This window comes from Osmia lignaria, chromosome 12 (assembly GCF_051020975.1).
Source record: "Osmia lignaria lignaria isolate PbOS001 chromosome 12, iyOsmLign1, whole genome shotgun sequence".
NCBI classification, from domain to species: domain Eukaryota; kingdom Metazoa; phylum Arthropoda; class Insecta; order Hymenoptera; family Megachilidae; genus Osmia; species Osmia lignaria.
This window is the reverse complement of record NC_135043.1, coordinates 8838605-8863005: the sequence shown is the minus strand read 5'-3', so window position 1 is coordinate 8863005 and position 24401 is coordinate 8838605. Positions and strand designations below refer to the sequence as shown.

Below are 24401 nucleotides of genomic sequence, written 5' to 3'. Positions count from 1 at the left end.
CTTTCTCGTTTATCCAATCGATCGAGCTGAAAATTTCCAACCCTTAATTAAGATCGCGAGGGCACTTGAGTTTTCAATTAAAAGGGAACCGACGGTGTTCCGTCTCATCTCGTACCCTCTTTCTTCACTGTTTATGGTTCTTTCGTTCTATCCTTGTTCGTCTCTTCCTTCAAAATTCGATGCTTTCTCTGTCGCACTGACTTTGACCCACCGGCGACAATATTAAACGCAATCCCGCGCATCCTCCGCGATATCGAGAAATATTTGTGCCGGCCCGGAGAAAGAGGACCCGCGTCGATCGGTAATATTCTATTGCGATAGACTTTTTCATCAGCTGTTGCCAGCCCGCGAAAATTGAAATTCCTGCACGCCACTTCTGTACACCGCCTTTCCACTTCACCCCGTTTCCGAATCCTCGAACGACGACGCACCGCGACGGCGGTCTCTCCGCGTCGAAATTTGCTTCGGTCGCGTATCCAATCTGGCCCCGTGATTGCCGGCTATCCACCTGATATTTAGGAAATATTGCCCACCGGACGAGAGAGCACCGCAGCACTTTGATTTTCTTTCGCCTGCTCGGCAAGGATTTATTAAAGGTCGCGCGTGATGGAGATGTTCTATCCTCGGGTTGAAATATTTTCCAACACCTACGGCCAAAGCTTTTACTATCCGCAAGCTTTTGCCACCGGTTCATTTTACTGGCGTTATGATGCTTGAAATATTTAACACCAATTATATACAAATAAATTAAAATATTCATAACAGTCCAAAATTACCTGCGAATAAATACCTACATTCAAGAAAAATCGATGCTTCCTTTCAATCGATTAAATTAATTTTTATATCAAACACACGCGACAAATCTCCGGTCCCATTATTCACCAAAATTCGAAGAATTTTATTAAAAATTATTTTCCCAAACACTTCCGACCGATATCGTCCGTAAACGGATTTCCATCGGGCGAAACGCTACCCTGTCGTGGTCCCGGTTCGCGCCGTAAAATGCGCATAATTTAAAAAAAGCGTGATCGGTGTAACGACTGGAAGCGTGGGAAAAAGAAAAATTAAGAAAAGGTCGAGGGCGTTATCAGGCGAACGTTTTGGACGCGACGCGGGAGCGGATCGGCGAAGGGCAGCCATGGACGAGCGGGCAGGGGAGGGATTGTGACGGATAATCGTGAAACGGAAGAGAGAGCGAGATGGTATTTTTGGGAAAATGCGGGGCTTGGTCGGCGAGCGAACTGTAACCCTCGCGCAATGCCAATTTTTGCACACGCATCAGCCCGAGAGAGCAGTACGCGTGCCGTGGCTGCGATCCCACCCACGCACAGCCACGCAAACACAACTGTCCGATAATACTGTGCACGATGGCCATGGGACACGGGGCTGATTGGGGTGTGCAGGCTAGCTATGCAGTTTAATTTATGTTGCATCACCAGCCAGTCGTAGCCGCATCAACCTCCTACGGCGTCGATCGTGCCTCGTCTCGCGATATTCGCCGCCGATTTTTCATCTATTCAGATACGTTCACGGTGTTCGTCTTCGCGAGATAGATACCTACCTATTGGAACGAGGAGAGGACACCAGAATACAGGCGTCGCGACGCTTGTGTGAATCTCGATCTACGAGTGTGTGCGTGCGTGCGAATACGCAGAGTACGGAGTTCAACAACGGACGCACGTCGGTTGGGCCTGCAGGTTCGTAGTCGGCCATATTTGTTAAGCGCGTCTGCGAGACGGATAATCGATTTTGCGGTTGATCTGAATTGTAGGCGGATAGGTGACGTTTATTGGTTTACTGTAAGGACGATCGACGCTCGTCCGATGTTTCGATGATCACTAGAGATGGTGATAGATTTTCACGTTAGATGATTATTCTTTGAATTAGGTAGATGGTGGAAAGCGTGTTCGCGTAGGTGGGGTGTGTTTCAAATCTTATAATTATAAATATAATTGTATCATAATTTAGAAAATATGACAGCTTATTTATTTTTAATGGTGTAGAATAAAATACACAGTTTTCATCGAGATTTTGTTACACTATTCTATTGCACTGTCTTGTTACCAATGATTTAAGGATAAATCTATGAACGTGTTAATTAACCTCAGCATTCGGGATCATTGAATGAATTCGTAAAACCATCTACTTGGAAGAATTTTCAGTTCGTTCAAGATTCCCGTTGGAAGCAGAATTCTTCCATGTCCTAATTAAAATCCATCGACGAACGCTAATTAATAACGGCGTTAAATGGGCGGTGTCGGCGCGAACGTTTTCACGCATCCTCCCCTTTTTCCATCGAGCTCTTTCCCTCGATATCAAACGTATTCGCGAGACAAAAAAGAGTTCTGCTTATCGTCACGTAAACGTAGTAGCAAGATCAGACGAGCGATAAATAAAGGAGCGTCAAACTCGAGGCACGATCGGCGGTGGCCAACTAGGCGGAAACGAAATCCGGGGACAAGGAAGGCGAAGCTAATTAGCGTGGATCGAGGCATCGTCGTTTGATAAATGAACGGTCAATATTTGAATTAAGGACATCGCCCTTTTCCCTATCACGTCTATGGCCTTTTATTTTCATCCTTTATCCATGAGTTCTTTCCGAGAATAGCCGTCTCGTCAGTCAAACTTAACCGCGTTTTGCCAAATATCTACGCCATGTTTACACGAGCAATCTCGACTACGAGATAGCCGATGATTAATGAACGTTCTTCGAGGTTTATTAACCCTAGAACGACTGAGCGGGGTAGAAATCTACCCCAGACGCTTCTAAGTTTAAAAGTGACATTATCGACTCTGGACCTTAACCCTTGAACACCGGAGCCTGGATTCAATCGTGATTATTAATTTTAATAATCTGCTTCTGTATTTATTCTGTATTATCCTGATCTTGACTTTGACGGCGTACTCGATTTGAAGTTGTATATCTTATTCGAAATTGTTATGCCAATAAAAGATTAATGGATCTAATCAATATTTACTTAAGGTTTCTTTATACTGATAAAGGATGACGTTAATGTAGCCTTATCGCGATGAGATTTGATGACCAGATATCATCGATTAGTTATTAGATTTCTTATATATATTACGTTCATGAAAAATTCTTATTTTATATTCTGTTATTCTCAGCAAGTAGGCAAATATTAATTTTGTGTACATTTGTCGACATTCTGCTACACCCTTTTGGTAAAATGTCACATCTCTCATTTTTTATTTTCTAAAATATTTTCAAATGTTCGAAGTTTTTTTTATTAAATGATTAAATAATATTAAATATTGAAAAATGCAAAATAGCTAAGTTTTAATGGTAACCTGTTCAGACAAGGGAAGATGAAAGGAAGAAAAAAAATACATATTTCGATAGGGTAGTATGAAAATGTAGGATACCTGAAACGGATTAAATGTTTGAAAATTTCATTACCTAGAGTTTCCTCGAATTACGTGAAGTGTTTGAAAGTTTTAGGCACCTGAAAATTAACTCAGTTACTCAAAATTAGCAGTAATGGTCTCGGGTAATCCATCGGATTTTGCGCGAGTTCAGAAGTTACTCACTCAAATTTCAAATGGTTGCGAATTATAAATAGTACCATTAATTTTTAACATACAAAAACTTTCTACCACTCGACATTATTTATCATAATTGTCAGTGTCTGTTTCCGGTCAAAATATTCAAGTATTATTTTTAGAAACCATTTTATTATCTGCTATAAAAATTCTATTTCAAGTCAAACTTTCCACTCAAAACATGGATTAAATTTTTGCTTGAAAATTAATCTTACTTAATTAATCTTATCTTAATGCTTGTTATGCTTATTTGATGTTTAATTCATTGATTAAAAAATTTCTAAGAGATAAGATCCTCCAATTATATGTATAGATAATACGAAATAGTAATACCATATCTTAAAGATATCGAACTTGGATTAACATTGAATTACTTTGCTTTCGATTAGATTCAAGATTTTGATTCAATTTAGAATGATATACTTTTGCATAATTTGCATAATTATATAATTATAGTATCACTGCAACATTTAACGTGTTAATAATCTTTGACAGAAAAGATATTCGTTTGCTTACGCATATGATACCATAAGGTAGCATACAAATACACGGTGTAATCCTATCCGATAATAGTCAAATGGTCAATTAAGATGGCCGTCATAAGAACCAATTAAACGTAAGTGGCTGATCGAGGTAGCTCGGGTTTCGTATTTACGATCTGAAATTATGCCTTTTTAGTTGTCCGATGTCCCATTATCTGTCATACGATTTCTTTAGATCGCTCCCTTAATGGCGTAATCTTATCTGGACACCTGGTTTCTTATACACATGGACTAATGAACAAAACTAATTGAAGATGTACTATAGTCTTTTTCTGTTTAAATATTCCTTTCCTATTCCACTTTTTGTAACTTGTATAATTCCATTTCCAATTTAATTCTGTTTTGAACTAAACAGATCGGTTTGTTTAGAAAATCGGTATTCTTTTATGCACAAGGTGGTAAAATGACAATTGCGAAAGGAATGTGTTGAAAAATATTTAACGAGCTGCGAATCGTTCGCGATGAATGGTTCAATTAAACGGTCCAGCACATTTCGAATTTCGATTCATTCGATTAACACTTTCAATTAATTACTGACGTACTACTTCTGACCGGAGCATAATGAACCACGTTATCGGAGATATTAAAGCACGATACGAGCTTTAAATTGTTTTCGATGATCGTTTAAAATTTCGCTTGTTTCCTGGTTGCAACGTGGCCAGCACTGTAAATATGATGCATATCATCATCAACCGGTGACCTTGGTAATTAATCACCGTGTTAATCGAAACGTTTGCTTAATAAGTACACCGGGAAAAACAGGTCCGCGATTCATTTAGCAATTATTTTATGCGATCCACGCGTAAAACCGGTGAAATGTGTCATGAAACACACGTACGCGGCCAACAAAGTGGAAAATTTCGAAACAACCCCTCCTGCTGCCACTAATTTCGATAATTTTATGACTAATTGATGCTCAATGAAAGGATCGAAACGTACTGAACGATTGATAAACAAAACGGCCCTCGTTTAATCGGGCTCGAAGGACATTCGGATATAGTGAAGTAATTTTGAGCATGCAACTGGAAAAATAGATCTTTCAAATCTCTTTCTAATTTTCTCACGAATTTCCACGAGGGATACAAAAAAGTAGTTATTAAATCAGGTTTTTGATGGTAACTTACGATACAACTACCTTTATAGATCAGTAGAAAAATTAATCAAAAATATGTTTCTTAAAAGTTTCAATTTGAGGAAAAGTTAAATCAAATTTGTAGTTTTTGGAATATTATTATATAAACTCTGTTGCTTAATTTGCATCGCAATGTCAAACTGTATAAAACTAAATGGACGATTAAAAAACATATTTTATTAAGTTTAAAGGGAGACCTTTATAGATGGTAGTTCTGAGAGGATCCTTTTTTCTCGGCGCATAGAGCCGCAAAGGACACTGTTGTCCGAAGCAACATTTTTTTGAAACGGCATCAGATGCATTCCTGTTTCGGACATCATACAACTGGATAATGTTTCACTCTGTATTAGTGTTACAGGTGTGCTCATTGTCATTCCCTGCTCCTGTTCACCTGAAGAATTTCACGTACCCAGATCCTTTTGTACTCCCTTTTCAAACGAACCATTGACCAAACTCAAAGATCTTCAAGTACTTTGAATCTTCCTGTGTGTCAATCACAAAGTCGGGTAATTGACACGTAACCGTGGTGATTTTAATAGAAGGAAAGAAACTATATTGAAATAGATCAAAATATAAAAAGGAATATTATAAAATGAAAATTTCCTTTCTGGTTTACGAAATTTTTTACTTTTGTAATTTTAAGTTCTTTTATTCTACTAAACAAGATAGTCACTGAATTGAAGTGTTAATTAAGACAAAATTTATTTTTGATACATTATCTATACAAATTTTGGAAAGAAGATGCGGTAACATTTTTTAAATAAAAAAGCTTACATTAGCTTTCACAATCTTTTTGAAAATTTTAACGCAACAGCAAGTCGTTTTTAATAGAAAAATATTCGAGCCTTATTAATTTATACAAAGAAATATTTGGATAAACCTAATATTCCAGTTTCTATATTATTAAATATTTCTAATAATGATAGAAAAATTTGGCTAGGATTTAAACAATGTATAAAATAAAGATTGCAAAACTTTTTTATACATGCTTTATTGCTAATACTTTAAGCTACAATCGCTTATACTTCATTTAATATATTTTTAATATTAAACATTATTGGCAAAAATTTATTTCCACATCCAATAACCAATCAATTCAATCACTTTTTGCCGTACGGTGATTTGGGGTTAGTGGTCAAGAAATACTGTCCCTTAACGTTGAAGTTAGGATTAGCACCACCCATAATAGCACTTGGGCTCGAATTGCATTTGCCATTTTTGTAATCGTCGAAACTGCTGCACGAACGTGCCACGAAATTGTTGCTGTTTATGGATTCGGCATAATATTCGTGGGAACGTGAATGAGAGCAGGATTCGCCTAAATCTGCTCCGCAACCATTTTGTGATGAGCCTCCATTGACGTAAAAATCAGCATCACCAAGATGGTTGTTGGTGCCTACGAGTTTACTTGTATGGATCACTTGCACATAAGCTGCATCGCCCTGGGAGACTCTCTGGTCGTTTCCAACTCCATGGAAGTTGGGTCCAGCTGGGTCCAAGGCTGCAAAAGACATTTTACTTTTAAGAATGGACGCTATGTAGATTTGACTTCCACGGGGTTAAATTTCACCCTACCATGGTATTTAAGAGTTAGGATGCCCTAATATTAATAATAAAATTGAAAGCAATTTTTGAATAAAGATAGTCTATATCGCACCTAAGTGTACAACCATCGCCCAAATTAAAAAATTCAATGACTTCTACTCACCAACAACGTAACCCACTTTCCTCTTTGCATAATAAGATGAAAGTCCAGCCACATGAGCGCCAAGTGAATGACCAACTACGGTCGTCTTAGACAAATCCATTCCTCGCGATGCTAGAAAATCAATCATGCTAGCAACAAATCGGGCAACCTTTACAACCTGATTACTTGTCCATACGTATTCGTATTTCGTTATGCTACCCCAGTCGACTACGATGACATTGTAATCGCCATTTCGAAGAAATGCTGCAAAGTACAGGTGTTAATGTTAATTTCTACAGATAAAAAATTTTATTAACCCTTGAACAACGGAGCCTGGGTAAATCAAGACTTAAATTTACAAAATATAAATTCCAAAGGGCTCTGTCCAAGTCCGTCGTCCGAGGGTTAAGATATATGTACAAGATTATACCATCACGAATCGAGGTGCAAGCTTTGCTCTGATAAGAGTTTTGCCATCCATGGGTAACAATTTTTGTTGGTTTTCTCGGGTCAAAATGGCTGCGGCTCACACTGCCTACATCGCCAACATTTAGTCTTTCAGGGTTAGACGGTGTAGCTCTTGTGTATAGATAAAAGAAAACTCGACTCGGTAGCTCGCCAGCGTTTATCGATGTTGGATTGCTAGCTTGAGTTTGGGCCACATTTATTTGAACTGGTTTACCATTATCGTTTAGTACGTACGGTTGTTGGTTGTTAACAGCACCTGACACTAAAACACCTGCGAATAATATTTGTTATATTGAGTTCTAATAATTACCGAGTATCAAGAAAATCAGTCATTAATGCAAACTTTTTCTCAGGTAACTTTGTTACACTTTTAGCAGATTTTGTTATCACCAAAAAAGTACATAAATATTTTCAAATGGTAAAATTAAAATTATTCTATACATATGGTACTAACGAACAAAGTTAAAAGTACAAAATAATATACATATTGTAAATTTTGCATTATTAATTTATTGCATAACAACACCTTCCCTCAAAGTTATTTCCATTTTTTTATACACATTTATTTGCCTTAAAAATTTGAAGTTAATTGTACAAGTAGTTTTCGAATTATGCAATTTTTAATAACACTTGTACTGTATCAATTAAAAGTTCAAAATTTGCTAACAGTGATCTTTTATTAATGATTTATGAATGATGATGAAAAATATTTTACATTTACCTATGAAACTGCTGAAGAGCAGGAAACTAATTGAAGCGTGCATCTTCATGTTTGCTACAATTTTGCTAGTAGCGTCGAGTGGAGACTCCTTTATAAAGCGACGAGGTTGCATTGTTGTGTATCAATTACAAGAAAATGTTGTACAACAATGAATAGAAAATAAAAGAGACATTAGAAGAGTATGAGCTAGTTCAATGAAAAGGAACTAGTTGTATGTGTCACGAGTTTTACAAACGATTATTAGAAGTATCGCTAATCAAAATATAAAAGAATTAGACTATTTTGTTAAAATTTGAATAGCTTTAGCACAGAAAAAATTAATGAAAATTGGTATAAATTCATTTGACAATAAAATTAATTTTGTTGGCTTTATAAACGATCAGGCCATTAACAGTCAATTAGAGTAATTATAATCACATTAAGCGCATTAGGTAACAAATAAAAACATCTGTTCGCATCATTTGCTCTGAAATATTGAAAGAAGATATACAATACAAATTGTGGCATTGAAATATACTTCGGCGTTAAATTTGCGTCAATTAAGTTAAGTTAACAGCTGTATACTTTCCATAATTAGGTCTGAAAGGTTCATGCACAAATTCGTCAGATACTATAGTCGTGACATAGAAACATATGCCAGTGAAATGAAGAGCGTGTAAAACTTTGATAACGATTTTTAAATAATGAAAGTATTTTATCATTTTTATCCAAGTTGAGAGTTGAAGGAATATGGCCAGTTTAAGGAAGAAGAGATAAAAATGATAAAAATTATTCTCTAAACGTTTCCATCATTTCTTGCTTCCTTTTAAAATCATTTACTAAAACAAAGCCCAGTACCTAAAATGGAATTCACAAATATTATAATCACAGGAAAAGATATGTTTCTCTTAATATCCTTCGACAAATAATCACCTGTTGAATATTCTTATTCGGTGCAAACAGAAATGAAGGAAATGAGAAATTTCTTCAGGCTGAAGAAACGATAATTTGTGTATGTAATACGATTTCATACTATCGGCAGAGTTTAATTCAGTTATTTTAACAACGTTACGCGGTACACGTGTGATCACCTTCGGGGTACGAGATAAAGGAACGAAAGGAGATTTGAACAAGTTTCCAATTATAGATAAAATAAAATACTGTAGATTTGTTTAAAAAGATTCTTTATCTTATACATGGAACAAAATATTAATACAATTCATTCACCCAACAGTATCAAACATTATTATAACAAATTTCTACTTCGTTCAGATCTTAACTATTAATTATTCATTTCTTTCTGTTAGTTCAATATACCTCTCACTTTTAAATATTCATTCACCTTAAAAATTTGAAATTTATCAGGCAAGTAATTTTCATTCCGTGTAACTTGGAAAAAATGATCACAAAACTTAATCAATTCATCCAAATTATATCGTACACCATGGAAATTTTGTATAATTATCGGCTTGAGGGGTTAATACAAATACCATTAAAGAAACTTGATAATCGAGGTAGAAGGTCTATTTTTTACACATGGTGCTTCGCGTAGGGTGATCGCGAGTTCGTATTTAAATAATACGAACCCCTAACATTAAAGTCCGGGAGAAGACCACCCATGTGTCCAATAGGATTCGAATTGCACCTGCCGATTAGAAAATCCTTGAATCCGCCGCAATTTCGTGCCAGAAAACCATTATTATTAATTGACTCAGCGAAGTACTCGTAAGACCTTGAATGAGAACACGAGCCACCCAAATCCACTTTGCAACTATTTTGTGCATCCCCACCATTCGGATAAAAGTCAGAATCGCCGAGATCCTTGGTTAATCCGAGAAGTTTGCTTGTGTGGATTATTTGCACGTACGCTGCATCGCCTTTAGAAACCCTCGAGCCTCGATCGTTCAAATGGAAATTAGGTCCGGCTGGATCCAAAGCTGAAAGAGATATATCACTTTATAGAAGATTTATTTAAAAAATCCACGATTTATTCTGATTATTTTGAGAGCCTTTAATACTTGAAGAATGGTGCCTAAGTTAATCGTGACTCAAACTTACAAAACATATACAAAATTGAATTGAAATTGGGGCTCTCTCCATGGTCCGCCGACCGATTACCACAATATTGATATGTCGAGTAAGCTTAATATTATGGGTACTTACCAACAACGTATTGAGCTTTATTCCTCGCATAATAAGACGAAAGACCAGCAATATGACCTCCAAGAGAATGACCAACAATTGTCAGCTGAGATGGATTCATTCCCTGTGTCTGGAGATAATCAATCATACTACCGATGAATTGGGCAATCGTTGGGACCTGATTGCTCGTCCATACGTATGGTCTTCTTGATATGCTACTCCAGTCGACTACAATGACATTGTAATCACCGTTGCGAAGGAAAGCTGTAAAACATAGACAACCGTATTTTGAAGTATCGATGATTAATATTTTCAAAGACAATCTTGGTAGTATTTTCATTTTTGAATTATTTTTACTTTTTCTTCATGAATTATTCACCTTTTAATCTTGATCATAACAGATTATCAGTTTAGAAGAACATATAAAAGGTACATACCATCGCGAACCTTCGTACAAGCTTTGCTCCTCATAGAGTTCGTCCATCCATGAGTGATAATTTTCGTTGGTCTTCTAGGATTGAACTGGCTATTTGCCAAACTTCTGCTATCTCCAACAATTAGTCTTTTTGGATTATTCTGCGTGTTCTTCGTGTATAGATAAAAGAGAACTCGGTTCGGTAGGTCTTTCACTTTTACATTTGGTTCTGAATCAACTGCGTTCAAATCTATTTTGACTGGGTTATCATCGTCATCCAATACATAGAGATCGGTTTTTTGAGTCGGCGCCGCCTCGATATTACTGCTTAATACCAAAACACCTGTAAGCAAAATATTTTTTCTACTAAATTTTCATAACTAAAGGAGAATCGATAAAAATCACTTGATTTAGGTAATTTCTGAGACACCCTGAGAGATGCTAAATTTTTAGAAATTTTATGTAAAGTCGAATTAACCCTCTTAGCTTCATATATTAATATCAACGAATTTTTTGTATTGAATTAGGAACAGCTCTTTGGACCAAAAAGGGTTAAACAAGGTGTTGTGAAAAATTCTCTTCCCGAATGATTAATATAAAAAACAATGTTTACCGATTACACTGCCGAGAAATAAGAAACGAATCAAAGCGTGCGACTCCATGTTTACTTCGATTTTACTTGTGGCATTGATTGGAGGCTCGTTTATAAAGTCTCGAATCTGGTCCGAGCATCGATAAGATAAAAGTTCATTGTTTTGTACTTTTTGCGAGTAGATATTGCACGATAAGAATGGACAACGAAGTGGCATTTGTAGGATAAAACACGCGACTGAGGAAAAGTGTATTCATCTCGCGAGAAGAGTACTTATCTCGTTGAGGAATATAGATATTTTAATAGTTTTGTTTGTTCAATTATGAATAATATAAGACACCATAGAACTGTTCAAACAGATCTTTTATTCAGATGCTCAATAACTTTACAATTTAAAATATGATTATTAAAAATATATATCGATCAGATCTGAATAGTCGATAAACATACATTCATAGGAACTATCAGTCAGAGTTAAAGATCCATGGTTACGGCCACACCGTCTAACCCTCCGCGTATGGTTCTTCCGTGTTCGTAGACAAATAATACTTTCCCTCAGCACTATAATCCGGCGTGACACCGCCCATACGTGCTGTAGAATTCGAATCACATAAGTTGAATGCGAACTCAATGTAGTTGTCACATTGTAGAGCTATAAAACTGTCATCGTTTATCGATTCGGCGAAGTATTCGTAAGATCTTCCATGAGAACACGATTCGCCCAGGTCAAGTCCGCAACCACCTTGGGGTAGGGCACCGTTGGGATAGAAATCAGAATCGCCGACTTGGTAAATCAAACCAAGAAGCGTGGTTGTGTGAATCGCTTCCACGTAATCGGCATCGCCTTTGGAAATTCTGTGGCCTTTATCCTTTAGATAAAACAGAGGTCCGGCTGGGTCCATACCTGAAAGAAATGTCACTTTTATTCAAATCTGTCGAGAGACACTTGTGTGACAGGTTTAGTAGCAGTCGAACTATAGGAGGTGTTTAATTTAGATTGATACTCACCAACAACGTAGCCCACTTTTTGTTTCGCATAGTAGGATGAAAGTCCAGCAATATGAGCACCAAGCGAATGACCAACCACGGTTATATTAGCCGGATCTTGGCCTTGTGATACAAGGAAGTCGAGCATGAAAGAAACAAGTTTGGCAACGTTCACTACTTGATTACTTGCCCATATGTAATTCTTTCCCGATATCTCCCTCCAGTCGACTTGGATGACATTGTAATCACCATGTTCAAGGAAAGCTATAAAAAAAAAATTGAATTAAAATTAGGATTGTCTTCTTCATGGTCCGCCATCCGTGTGTCAACAGTATTTTGTGTCGTTTCATGTCAAATGACACGAACCCATGACTTTCTTAACCCTTATTATACGTATATATACCATTGCGAATGTCTATGCAGACATCATTGTCACAAGAGCTCATCCATCCATGGGTGACAAGTTTCGTTGGTTTATCAGCGTCGAAATGACTGTTGGTCAAATTGTCGACATCACCGATGATCAATTCTTCGGGAGTATAATTTGTAGCCCTTGTATACAGAGTAAAGGAAACGTAGTTCGGAAGTTCATTCATAGTTAAATTCGCTTCCTCACTTGTGTTGGTTAGATCCAATTTTACTAGATTGCCACTCGTGTCTATTACGTAGAGGTCCAATGCCGCTCCGACATTGTTGTTGTTCAATATCAGCAGCCCTGTGAATAATATTTTTTCATGCTTAATATTTTGGGGTTTTCATAAATTTATGAGAAACTGTGACAATCAACGTGTTAATGAGTACTGGAAGTCAAACTTCTACTATTTCATTGGAAATGTGTAAGGCTGGATTATGGTGTGTGGGTAGGAGGAAATTTGGGTCGGACTCGGGTTGGGCATTTTTTTTTCCGAATTTTCGGATATCCACGTCTCCTTATTAGATTAACCCAATTTACTAAACAGAGATATGTTCCAAATGATAATTCCAAATGATGTTCCAAATATATTAATACATGCTGTCTATCTGTTATGTACATACATATTAACTTAATTGGTAAACAATTACAATTTGACGATAGCAGCTGATAAAAGGTGATAACGATAATTTATAACAATGTACTTTTTCACAAATAATATGTTTCCTCTCCTTCAGCGATTAATATAAGAAGCAATATAAATATTTACCCATGACGCTGCTGAGGAGTAAGACTCCGATCCGAGAGTATATCTTCATATTTATTTCCATCTTTCCGGGAATACCACGTGTACACACCTATATACAACAATTGCTATGATAAAATAAAATTTCATCCTTGAACGTGGCAATTGTTATTCAGAATATGATTTTATATCTTTTTAAATTTTCTACTTGTAAATCCCTATCGCATTTTACACTTGTTAATGAGGTGTACTATTATCTTTGCTTTTAATAACATCGAACATTTGATTTGGTAATAAGATTTTGTTAGCGAGTAATATTTATCTAAAATGCAAATTTCGAATATTAAAACTTTTAACAAGTTATATACAAAATTAGAATTACATAACTGAAAAATGTAAGATGATTCCACAAAAGTCACTGGACTTACGTTTTACCACCTTTTCGTTCCAAAGACCAATGGCAACTGTGTTATTTGTTTCTTTTTCACAGGTAGAGGGATATTTATATTTACTGTTTACAACCGTGTTACATTTATCTTTGATATTTTGCATATCTAATAATATACATACGACATAAAAAACAATGGACATAAATGAAAGATAAAATAATCCAATGTGTAATTAAAATTTTTCATTATTTCCTTAATACCCTTTTCAACCAACAATTCAAAAGAAACTAATTGCATTGTTCTGTTAATAATAAACTGAAAATGTAGAAGATTGCAAGTTTTGCATATTGTAATATATAAGTAAATAAGAAATAAGAAATAAGTGCATTTTCCTGTCACTCATTTCAATTAGTATATGATGTTTTTATCCTTAAAAGCAATGTTATTTCCAATAATAAGTGCACTTCGGCAATTGCTAGTAACTACTATAATTTTAATGAGTACATTATATAACGAAGATTGTTGATTATTTTGTTTTTGCATTAGCTGAGTTTGAAACGTTAAAAGCATATCCGATAGATATTGTAATGATTGATGGCTGACTGATTCCATAATTGTCATATAGAGCAACGACCAGTTTTCTTCAATTCTTTTTCTCTTAATGTTCATTATTTGATTGCAAATAAAATTTGAAAAATGCAACATTTATAAAAGTACTTTGATGTTTTCGGTTAATTCACTTGTAAACACTAAACGAAATGATTCAGCCCACTTTAGCAATTGATTTCATGTACAGTTGCGTGCTTTTCTTTTCGATAAAGTGAAAAATCGACTCGAGGTTCGTTATCTTCAACTACCTGAGACAACTGTCGCGCAGAGTCTCTTGTACTTGTTATCAGGACCTTGTTTTTGTCTTGTGCAAATAAATATTTATCCATCATAAACTAGTTACAATATTGTTCATATCAGCTGTTGATATTATACAAAATGGACCACTAATAAAAATATTGATCATAATACATTTTTATAATCACTAGAGATGCACGAAAACAGGAAAATGTCGGGATTGGTCGGATCGGGTTCTCGAAAGTACAAGAGACTCTTATTTTCACATGGATTTGCAAGTATGTCGCTCTTCTACCATCGTAGCCTATGAAAATGGTAGTTCTACTTCTTTGCAAATGAGAGCTTGAAAGATTGAAAGATTTTTTACGTACCCGATATTTTAGGATTCTCGAACGCCTCTAATAATCACTAATTAATTGTCCGCGTAAAAAGGGTGAAAAAATGATCGCTGCTTTTACCAGCATTAGAAAGTTTCAAAACTTAATATTTAAAATGTTTTTTCTTTGATAATTAATATAAGAGATGCTGCACTTACCGAAGACACTGGCGAAAAGCGAGAAAGCAATTAATACTCAGGTCTCCATATTTCTTTTCTTTTGTGACGATTCCGGATGACAACTCTATTATATATCGATGGAAGGCATTGAGCCAAACGTTAAAAATAAAATTACAATGTTTTGTAACAATGTCACCTGTGACACAATAATAAATTAAAAATTATACAACATTACTAGGATAATTAGAGGAAAAGATAATTTATGAGACGTAATTATATGTTATTTATCTCTTCGTACATTAAAAAGCACTATAACATGGTCTGAAATAAGATATGGCTGTATTAGAACACTAATTAAGAACACTAAGTTTTTAATTAATATCTCGGAAACTAATAGGAAGTCGAAGATACCACTTTATGTTTGGGGTCCCTTCCCCCCTCCCCCTCTCCCTCAAAATTTCATCTTGATCGACGACCGGTCGTATTCGAAACTTTATCCAAAAAGTTCCTTATAAATAACATTTATTTACAAAATATTAAAAATTTGACATGTACAGAAAAAATGTCTTCTACAAAATAAATGATTTTTAGGGGTGTGGGAGGAAAAATCTCGGAGTTATAGGTTTAAGAGTCGGAAACCTGTTGTGCTGGTCAACTCTCGGTGTTCTTTTTTCCTTACCAGTCGCAAGTTCTGACCCCCGACGAAGGGTTCCTTTCTCAGACAGAATCAAACAGGTTTGCGTTGTATCAGGGAATAAAAACCAGTATCCTTTGAACCTTTCTTTTTCTACCAACTTCCGCTCCGAATATTAACCGTAAGCGCCTTCATTCACTATCTATATTTTTTCCTTTCAATGGATTATTTCTTTTTAATCCATTCCGTATAAATTCTGCAAAATAAGCGGTATCATGCTTATACTTACAATTAGTGGATCAAATAAAGAGAAAGGATAAATTTCAATATTTATTTCAATATTTTTCTAATAGATAAGAAAATTTATAGGAAGTTACAAAATGAGATACGTATCTCTCACGATAAATTAATCTCAACTCAGGATAAATTAATATTGAATCACTTAGAAAATTCATTCCTAAGACAGTCCCAGCTGCAAAAAAGCAGCATTTTTTCGCTCCATAGAAAAAAAATGCAAGAAGAAAAAAAAAAGTGAAAAGAAGTGTAATTTTTTCGTTGGGGTATGGATCATCGATGAGAAATCGTTCTTAGACACGGCGAAGACACAGTGTCCAGGGTGCGGGCGCTTGCGTGAAACACGAAAATGAGGGGGTTGGGGGTGTTGGGACGGCACGAGGGGGTGGGAGGGGGGGGGTGAGTTTGGGGATTGTGAAAGCGAGGGCGCCTGCAGTGACTAGCCTCCATCGATTTACCGTGAGCCGCCATCTTGCCACCCTTCGCTACGGGGGTTGACCACCCCCCTCCTCCCCCTCGTTGGTCGGTACCGACCCCTCTAACCACCCACCCGCACCGCCACCCTCCCGGCAGAGGCAGACATTTTGAAAAATGATTCCGAAAGTCATCGTGGCTCGGTGGGTCGTTTTTCAGCCCCGACCTTTTCTATCCGGCGCGGCCGACCCCTTCTGTTTTTCGGCCGCGTTACCCTCCCTCCACGTCGCTGGCCGAACGAGGGAAGAAAAAGCGTGACGCTGAGCAAAAAGAAGGTGGATCGGAACGCGGAGAAGACAGGGAAATAAATGAAGGGAACCGAGACGGTGGATGGTAATTTTCGCGATACGCGGATATTAAGTTCGCGAGTGTCGCGTCCATTGGATATCTGTGAACCAAGATCCATACTTACATGGATGGGAATCCGTTCTGTTTCATTCGGAACTTATATACCTAATTAAATGTGCACTCGATATTTTGATTTTTAGGGACTTCTTTTGGGAGGTGCTCAAATGCATTTGTAATAATTGTTAATTATTGACTCTTATTAATACCATCGATTAACTGAAAATTAATTAATAAACCTCTGATTGTTATTAATTCGTCTATAACTCATTGTTATAATTAAGAGAAAGTTGAAAGTAATTGAAAGGATTATAATTAAATTATAAAGTGACAGCGGAACGTATCCTCCGTTCGTATGATTTCACTTGACGAATTACAAGTTCCTGTCGCGAGCTTTAATGCAAGAAATCATTTCGATTCACGATACCACTCGAGGGTGCGAGAAAATAACAAAAAAGATGTGAAGAGATCTATGCGGATCGCGAACACGAGAAGGGCTTGCCGCGCGAGTGGAGCGTTTTCAGAAGTGGGCTTAATTGCGTCAAAGTCACGTCGTCTCAGGTTTCAATGCGGAATGAATTCGCGCTTTAAAGAGACGGTTGCAGCTCGTGTATGAACATCCTGAATCAAAAGAGGTCGTGAACAAAAGGGGCGCCAGAGAAAGATTTCAATCCCGTCTACCAATCGGGAGATAAACAATGCCAGCCTTTCGAGAATTCACCGTGCGGTTGATCGGTTTTCGATTAATCTGAAAAAAAATTTTTGCTTTCCCCGGGAAAAAAGGAAGGAAAAAAAAAACAAAGATTGGCGCTACCTGCCGTTGGAATATATCGGGGGAAATCAGCCGGTGAAAAAGTTGCAATGAAAATATTATACGTTCGCGAGAAAATAGCCGCGATCTATTTCCACCCCTTCGCGATGTAACGATAGGATTTGATGCTTATTTTTATCGTTTTCAATCTTTGTGAATCGCGTCTGATCGTTACGGTACCTTTTAATTGGTTTTAATTAATCAAGATTCAATATTTCTGTCGTGGACTTTCACGGTGAAAATTAATTGGAAAATGTATTTTAGACGTAGTCGGTTCTCTTGTGAAGTATTATTAAAATAATTGTTATTTCTTCTTTTTTTTTAAATAGGGAGAAACTTAAATGATTATTATATTGTTAAAAACAAGAGGTTTCTCAGTTGGTGAAGCCTAAATAACGAGAAGTATAACATTACCAATAAAAGTTAAATAAGTAACAATCCTTTCCAATACAAACAGGATGTAACAAAAATGCAACACCATAGCTACCGCCGATATGGGTAATTGAATTTTAACGGGAATAACAGGAAGCCGACAAATTTACGGGATTGCGTTACACGATTCTCGTCCTGTGACTATATCTCTTCGTTGTCTGTTTCCCCGATATATACTTCGCATTCGATTAAAAAAAGATCGACTTGTAGCGGGCCAGATGGTGCCATTTTCACCCTTCGATCGTTTTCGCGAACAAGAAATACCTAAGAAACTTAATCAGCATTTGAATCTAATCGACAATCAATAATTGGTAATTTTCAAATATTTTCAAGGTAGCATCGTTTCAAAATTTTAATAGAATTCATTAAATTCGTTTAATGAAAAATTATAATAATTTTCCAAAGTATCTAATTCGTTTAAAAATGATACATTTGACTTTACTTTAATATTCTTAAAAAATAATATGAGTCTAAACCGATAATTACATATGTGACAAAAGGAATGCGAAGGGAAAGGAAAAAAAAAAATGAAGGAGGGTAAGGTAAATTAAAAGGGCGCGATTGAGGAGAAATTAAGGAGAGATGGAGGAAGGTACTACAGGTGCTCGGAAAAATAGAATCAACGCCCGGCACCGGTAATTGAATTTCGACGAGGATAATGGGCGGCCGACAAATACGGCCGCGACCACGTTAGATCGCTTTCGATGTGTGCCGTGCGGGCATTCAGCCAGGCCAGGATGGATCCTTGATGGCTGGATTTAAAAAACCGCCCCATCCAACCGGTGCCCCTCACACGGCCTCGTCGCCATGTGTTACGGTTCGCGATGGTAGTTGACGATGGTGTTGGTGTCACCCGTACCGATGATGGTGTGCGCTGGTCCAGTCGGCGGTCTCTGTATAACTGATGGTGCTTCTGAGTGTCAGGGCCAGGCTGTCCACTTCTTTGCGAGACTGTGAGTGTGTGTTATCGCTATGGGATACCTACAACATTCGGCGGGCTTGTATTGTGATTCCCAGATACCAACGTCGTGTATTTGCCTCCTAAGCATGATCGGTATATTGGCACGCGGATATCCGGCCAACCTTCGCGTCATTTTTTTTTTTTTTTTGTTCTCTAACGCTTTTTGTTTGCACGGATAGTCTACCGGAAAGGGGGCTGCTGGACAAATGGACAAATTTATTTTAAATAATTCTATAAAAATACATTCCCCCTCTCGAACGAATGAAAAACCCTTAACGCTCTAAGAACCTATACCCGATTAATTCTTCTCAGAGAAATAGAAGATCTCAATCACGGAATGATTTTAAACGCCTTTCGATCCAATTTTCTCTGAAGAAAAACATTTTCATTCTTCAATCTCCAATCCCCTCGAGCCCCAGGGAATAAAGACGCGGAGGTGCAGGAAGAAAAAGGAGAAACGGAGGCAATTAAGGTCGATCGAGGAAGCCGTCTGTTCTTTATCTATACAGCCATGAGCATACATCGAAAGTTATTGAACGACAGGCGACGATGCCGGGAAACGAACATGGAAGATTACGAAGAAACAGGATGAAGGTATAGAGATATATCGAGACTGAACGGCGGTGAAACGTTAACGCACACAGAGGCACACAGGGGTGGTTGAGCGAATGGTGGCAAGTCCGATGGTTCTAACAATAATCGGATTGATTAAAAGTCGCCGATCCATCGGCGCTATTCCACTCCCTTCTGCTCGGAGCAGAAGTATAGGCGCCGGCTTCTAGACACGACCGTGTGCGTAGGGTAGATTTACGCGTGCACAGAGGCGTTCGCGTGAACACGCGAGCCTCGGAATCGTGGAATCAATGAGTGCACTTGGTATCACGTCGCCGCATTCATCGTTAATGAGCCGCTAATTGTACGTTGCTGGGCTGGTTGAACAAGCGTGCAAAAATTGCTTGCTCGATCGCGCGGAACATATTAACAAGCCGCCGCCGGCTGCATCGGCAGATACGGAAGGAGATGTTACGATGAAAGGATTTCTATTCAAGGTGGATGAATATATCGAGCGCGAAATCACTGTGCACGCTTTTTCAATCATCACCTGCTGAAGATCGAAGCTTTTCAGTTCGTTTGAAGATTGGCTTTGTTGATCAACGGCTGTCTGGAATCAGGATCGTTCTTTGGTGTTAATTTTTTTAACTCGTTTCTAGGATTAGAAACTCGATAGCAGTTGGGTATAAAAAAGTGAAAAGCGTTGAAAGGCATCGAAAAGTAAAAGGGAAGTATCGATGGGGAAAGGGGCACGTCTTCGGGGAATAATTCACATTCCTGTCTGAGTCGTTAAGCAATCTCGTAATTATGCAGCACGAAACGCGACGATATCAAAGCGGTGCCGTAATTCCATTAGGACTGAGTAAGATAACCGTGATTACCGGAGGTTTGAAAGGTGACCCGTTGGAAAGGTGGTGGTAACGGATAAAATGCGAACGGCAAGAGGGTATAGACGTGTAGTTCCGTGTGGCTAAAGGGGGGTGGGCTTTCAAGGGGTAGAGGGGTACGAGGGTGGGCCGGTGGCGGAGTCAAGGCGGAGGATCGATATTTTTGACTGCAATTTAGTCTGCGTTTAATCAACGTTTAATCACCTCGTCAACGGACCAAGTTAATCCGAGCGAACTACCTTCGTCCTGGGTAGCAGCCAGCGCCTATTTATCCGTACACGACGGCGCCATGTTTAAACTCATCATTATTCGCCGCATTAATAGAGCTAGCCCAAGGAAAATTCTCTCCGGGAGTTAAACTTTGATAAAAAGACGAGCGCGCTGCGTTGCGTGGACCCGAACCATCGTCGACGGGATGCTGTCGGGAATACAATATAGATTTTCAATCTGGAATTTTCCATTTACAAAATTACCATTAGTTATTTATTATATTATTAAAGATTCAAATTCAAACAAGATAAATGCATTAAAGGGTAGTAATTTTGGTGTAATGAAAAAGAGAGGAGGTGGACGATTATTCGTTGAATCGTCTAAAGAAATTAACGTAGAACAGTCCGCTTTGCATTTAGACCTTTACGAGGCCGGCAGTCGTTTCGAAGGTCTAAATTACCATGGGCACATCCTTCGAGTTTAGGACCAAACCCTGTCTCAACGAACGTTCTCCGTTCCCTTCGGTCCCTTAACCCCGGGCATGGCTCTCCGGACCTCTATAAATTCCCTCAGGATTTTTCTTTCCTCTACTTGCCTTAATTAAAGCCCTCCTATACTGCCCTTATGACTGCGCCTATGGATTCGCCCTTTCCCTACCATTTACCCCAACCCGCCAAACTTTCACCCCTGACAGATTCACGCTCAACGTTGAATATCAAGCCGGACAAAGACGGTTAAGACTTTTAAAGGGATTTAAAGATCAACCAATGTACCGTGGCAGTTCAATATTTGCCAATCGTTTGCAACTGTTTCGCTGAAACAATAGATACTTTCGAAGGTTTCGTGGAGATTAAAAATTGGAGCGAATAGAAATTATTGTTTAGAAAGATAGTGAATTAAGAATTTAAAGCGAGGATTAATCATCGAATATTATTTAAAAATGTTTCTATTTTAAGAAAGTAAATTACAATTTGAGAATTTTTACAACTTCCACCCCTTGGTTCTTTTCTCAGGATTAAAAGTGCTTGAAGTAAGAAATTATCCTATCAAGGAGAAATGTAATATATTCATAAAAGTTTCCGAGGAGAGAAAAAGGATTTCTTTCTACTTACTTTAACCTCCTCGTGTTCCCTTTACTTGGTGGAGTTAATCGCTAAGGGGTGAGATTTCTTTCGCGCGGTAATGTTTGCGCTCCCACCCACGCTCGGAAAAGTTTCGTTCGGACCGAGTGTGCGCCGACGAGTCGTCGAGAAGTTCGAAAAGTTTTCCCGCTCAAAAATCCCAGTTTTTCGCAGTTTTCTTCGTTGTATGCGCGATAAGGTGTGCGCAGCGTAGCGAAGAGGAGGGTAGTCGTAGGGGTTGGTGGTAGTTATGGAGCTAGCTGTGCCGTTAGTGGAGATGGCGATGTTGGGGGTGGCATCTGAGGGTTCGAAGAAGGAGGTTGAGTAGTGGGGAGATCGACAGATAAGAGAGAACGAGGAGTGAGACGAGGGTGAGTCGAGGAGGGGATTTTCATCCCTCCACGACTATAAGCTGGTATATTAGAATCCCTTAGAGAATAGAAGCGAGTTTTTATTCTAAGAAATAACGACGCGATTCCATTTAAAGATTGAATCTTTATCCTTGGACAAGGGATGCTTTCATTTGGTCAAATAGTTAAAATTCTTTCGATTTTTATACCTCACTAATTAAAATATAATAACATTTAATAATCAAAGATATGTATGTTCGTTTGAAGTACTTTTATTATATAATTATTTTAAGATCGTAGATACTATCAATCATTGATTTCTTTACAGCATCATTTGTGTACGAACGATAAGATGTCATGGTATGTATTACGATTTTTGTTCAGCACGTAAATATCTAATCAAGCATCATCGCAATATTAATGGAAACCATGTAAGATTATCATTGAAGATTAATATATCTGGATATAATCTGGACTTAAATTGTTTGTATCATTGCAAAAGCATAAGATCATCAGATAACTTTAAAGTATCAATAGAAGGAAATAAGTACTTCTTATCAACGTGAACACAAAATGAATGTCTTTTAGTCTTTATTAAATAATCAAACGCAGAAAACGTACTTAACTTAAAATTCAGACAAATATATAGAAAAAGGTGCGAACAAAGGATTGCAAAAGAAATCATATCAGAACAAAAAGATTCATGTTTTTTTTTGTTTCAGTAAAAGATCTGCGCGATAAATCACAACTCGTGAAACCCTGATAAAAAGAAGACAATAAAGAAACAAATTATACACAATTGAGTAACGCAATAAATGTTAATACGTTGTTTTTATGCGTTGCGATACAAAAGCAAATCTATACGATATACTGTACAAATTAAGTAGACATTATGCATCATTTTCAAAATACTTAAAAGCCACAGAAAAATTTCAGGAAATTATTAAGTGGGTACTCGATTATCAATTGCACGATCTGATGGACACGCAGAAGCCTCTCAAAAATATTTGATTTTGGATACCTTTGAGCACTGAAATCTATCAAATAAATAACAACAAAAATAAGATCGTTATCTTAAAAGCATATCATACGAAAATCCAAATGAACTCAGATACCATCTCCTGCACCTTCGTCCAAAGTGATCACGTTCTAAAGATTAATCAGTGTTCAGATAATCGACAGTCTGCCGTGTTTTTTAGCGAAGAATGTTTGTACCGCGTCCCCGTTGTATACTCGCTTAAGAGAGGATCCCGAAGCGGGAATAGTAGCAGCAAGGTTCGAACGAAGGAAAGGGGTTGCTAGCGGGGGGGGGGGGGGGGTGGGAGGGTGGTAGCCGGCGCTAGTATCCTCGAGAAGCTTTTGCAAACCGAGTCGAACTTGTCGCTCGCGTTGTGTGCGGTGCTGATGGTGGGGAAACTGGTCGGTCGATGTGCTTGGTCGCTGCTCGAGCTGCAGGGGGCTGTTTTTGCGGGTGTGGCTTAACGCACCCCCTGTCGCCCCACTGACCCTCGCTTCCTTGCCCCAGGAATTACCAAGCGTTCCTTTCCTTTCCCCTCTGTTCCTAGTTGCCTGAACACCATCTCTTTTCCAACGTCTCGTTCGTGCGTTTCGCGTCCTTCCCGTTCCTTTGCCATCCTCTTCGCCGACCCTCCGCTGCGGCCGGCTCTCTAGCAGCCCGAGGGCGAGCGTGAACGCGAAACTAGAGAGTTGCCGGCTGCCTCGATCGTGTCTACGTGATCAGCGAACCTGTACCTGCGACCAGCCGCGTGGAAATATGGAAATTCACGCTTTCAGACTTTTCCCGTGAGCACGGTTGTTGTCTTGGGAACCGCGGCTGGTTTGTTTGCCAATGAAAGGAGCCGATCGTTTCCCTCTACCACCCGGCCGGGTACACTCTTTAATTGCTTTGGGAAACACTTTTACCCTGTCGACTTTCACCCCGTCGACGTGTCCGACACGTCGTAGGCGTTTTCTAACCCCCCCACTATCCTCGAATAAATCGGATCTTTCGAAGCTTTTCTCTTGTTTTTCTTTTCCTTTTTCTTCTTCATCCGAGTAGATTTTTTCTTTACATATGATTCGCTTCAGAAGTTTATTGGGTTACGCGATTCTTTTTTTTTTTTTGGAAGGATCTTTTGATCTATCCTCAGGTAGTTATACTCTGAGGTGTTACTCTCGGTTGATTGCAGATCGATGTTTGCGGCTGTTTTTACGAC

General features: G+C 38.1%; 3 protein-coding genes and 1 long non-coding RNA gene across 9 annotated transcripts in view; 1 reads left to right on the top strand and 3 right to left on the bottom strand.

Moving 5' to 3' along the window:
• Positions 1-24401, top strand: part of LOC117603021 (uncharacterized) — a 139962-nt gene that overhangs the window by 10820 nt on the left and 104741 nt on the right. The window lies entirely within an intron of this gene.
• LOC143305922 (phospholipase A1-like) lies at positions 6226-8352 on the bottom strand. Its single transcript, XM_076691169.1, has 4 exons — positions 8112-8352; positions 7353-7661; positions 6944-7186; positions 6226-6736 (listed from the first exon to the last, which is right to left on the bottom strand). Exons 1-4 carry the CDS (start codon positions 8221-8223, stop codon positions 6336-6338), a joined length of 1065 nt encoding a protein of 354 aa, XP_076547284.1. The 5' UTR covers positions 8224-8352; the 3' UTR covers positions 6226-6335.
• LOC117603013 (phospholipase A1 1-like) lies at positions 9265-11410 on the bottom strand. The gene is made up of 4 exons (XM_034321708.2): positions 11261-11410; positions 10670-10990; positions 10254-10496; positions 9265-10027 (listed from the first exon to the last, which is right to left on the bottom strand). Exons 1-4 carry the CDS (start codon positions 11307-11309, stop codon positions 9621-9623), a joined length of 1020 nt encoding a protein of 339 aa, XP_034177599.2. The 5' UTR covers positions 11310-11410; the 3' UTR covers positions 9265-9620.
• Positions 11599-15172, bottom strand: LOC117602894 (phospholipase A1-like). Its single transcript, XM_076691167.1, has 5 exons — positions 15154-15172; positions 13408-13495; positions 12630-12941; positions 12248-12490; positions 11599-12143 (listed from the first exon to the last, which is right to left on the bottom strand). Exons 2-5 carry the CDS (start codon positions 13466-13468, stop codon positions 11743-11745), a joined length of 1017 nt encoding a protein of 338 aa, XP_076547282.1. The 5' UTR covers positions 13469-13495; positions 15154-15172; the 3' UTR covers positions 11599-11742.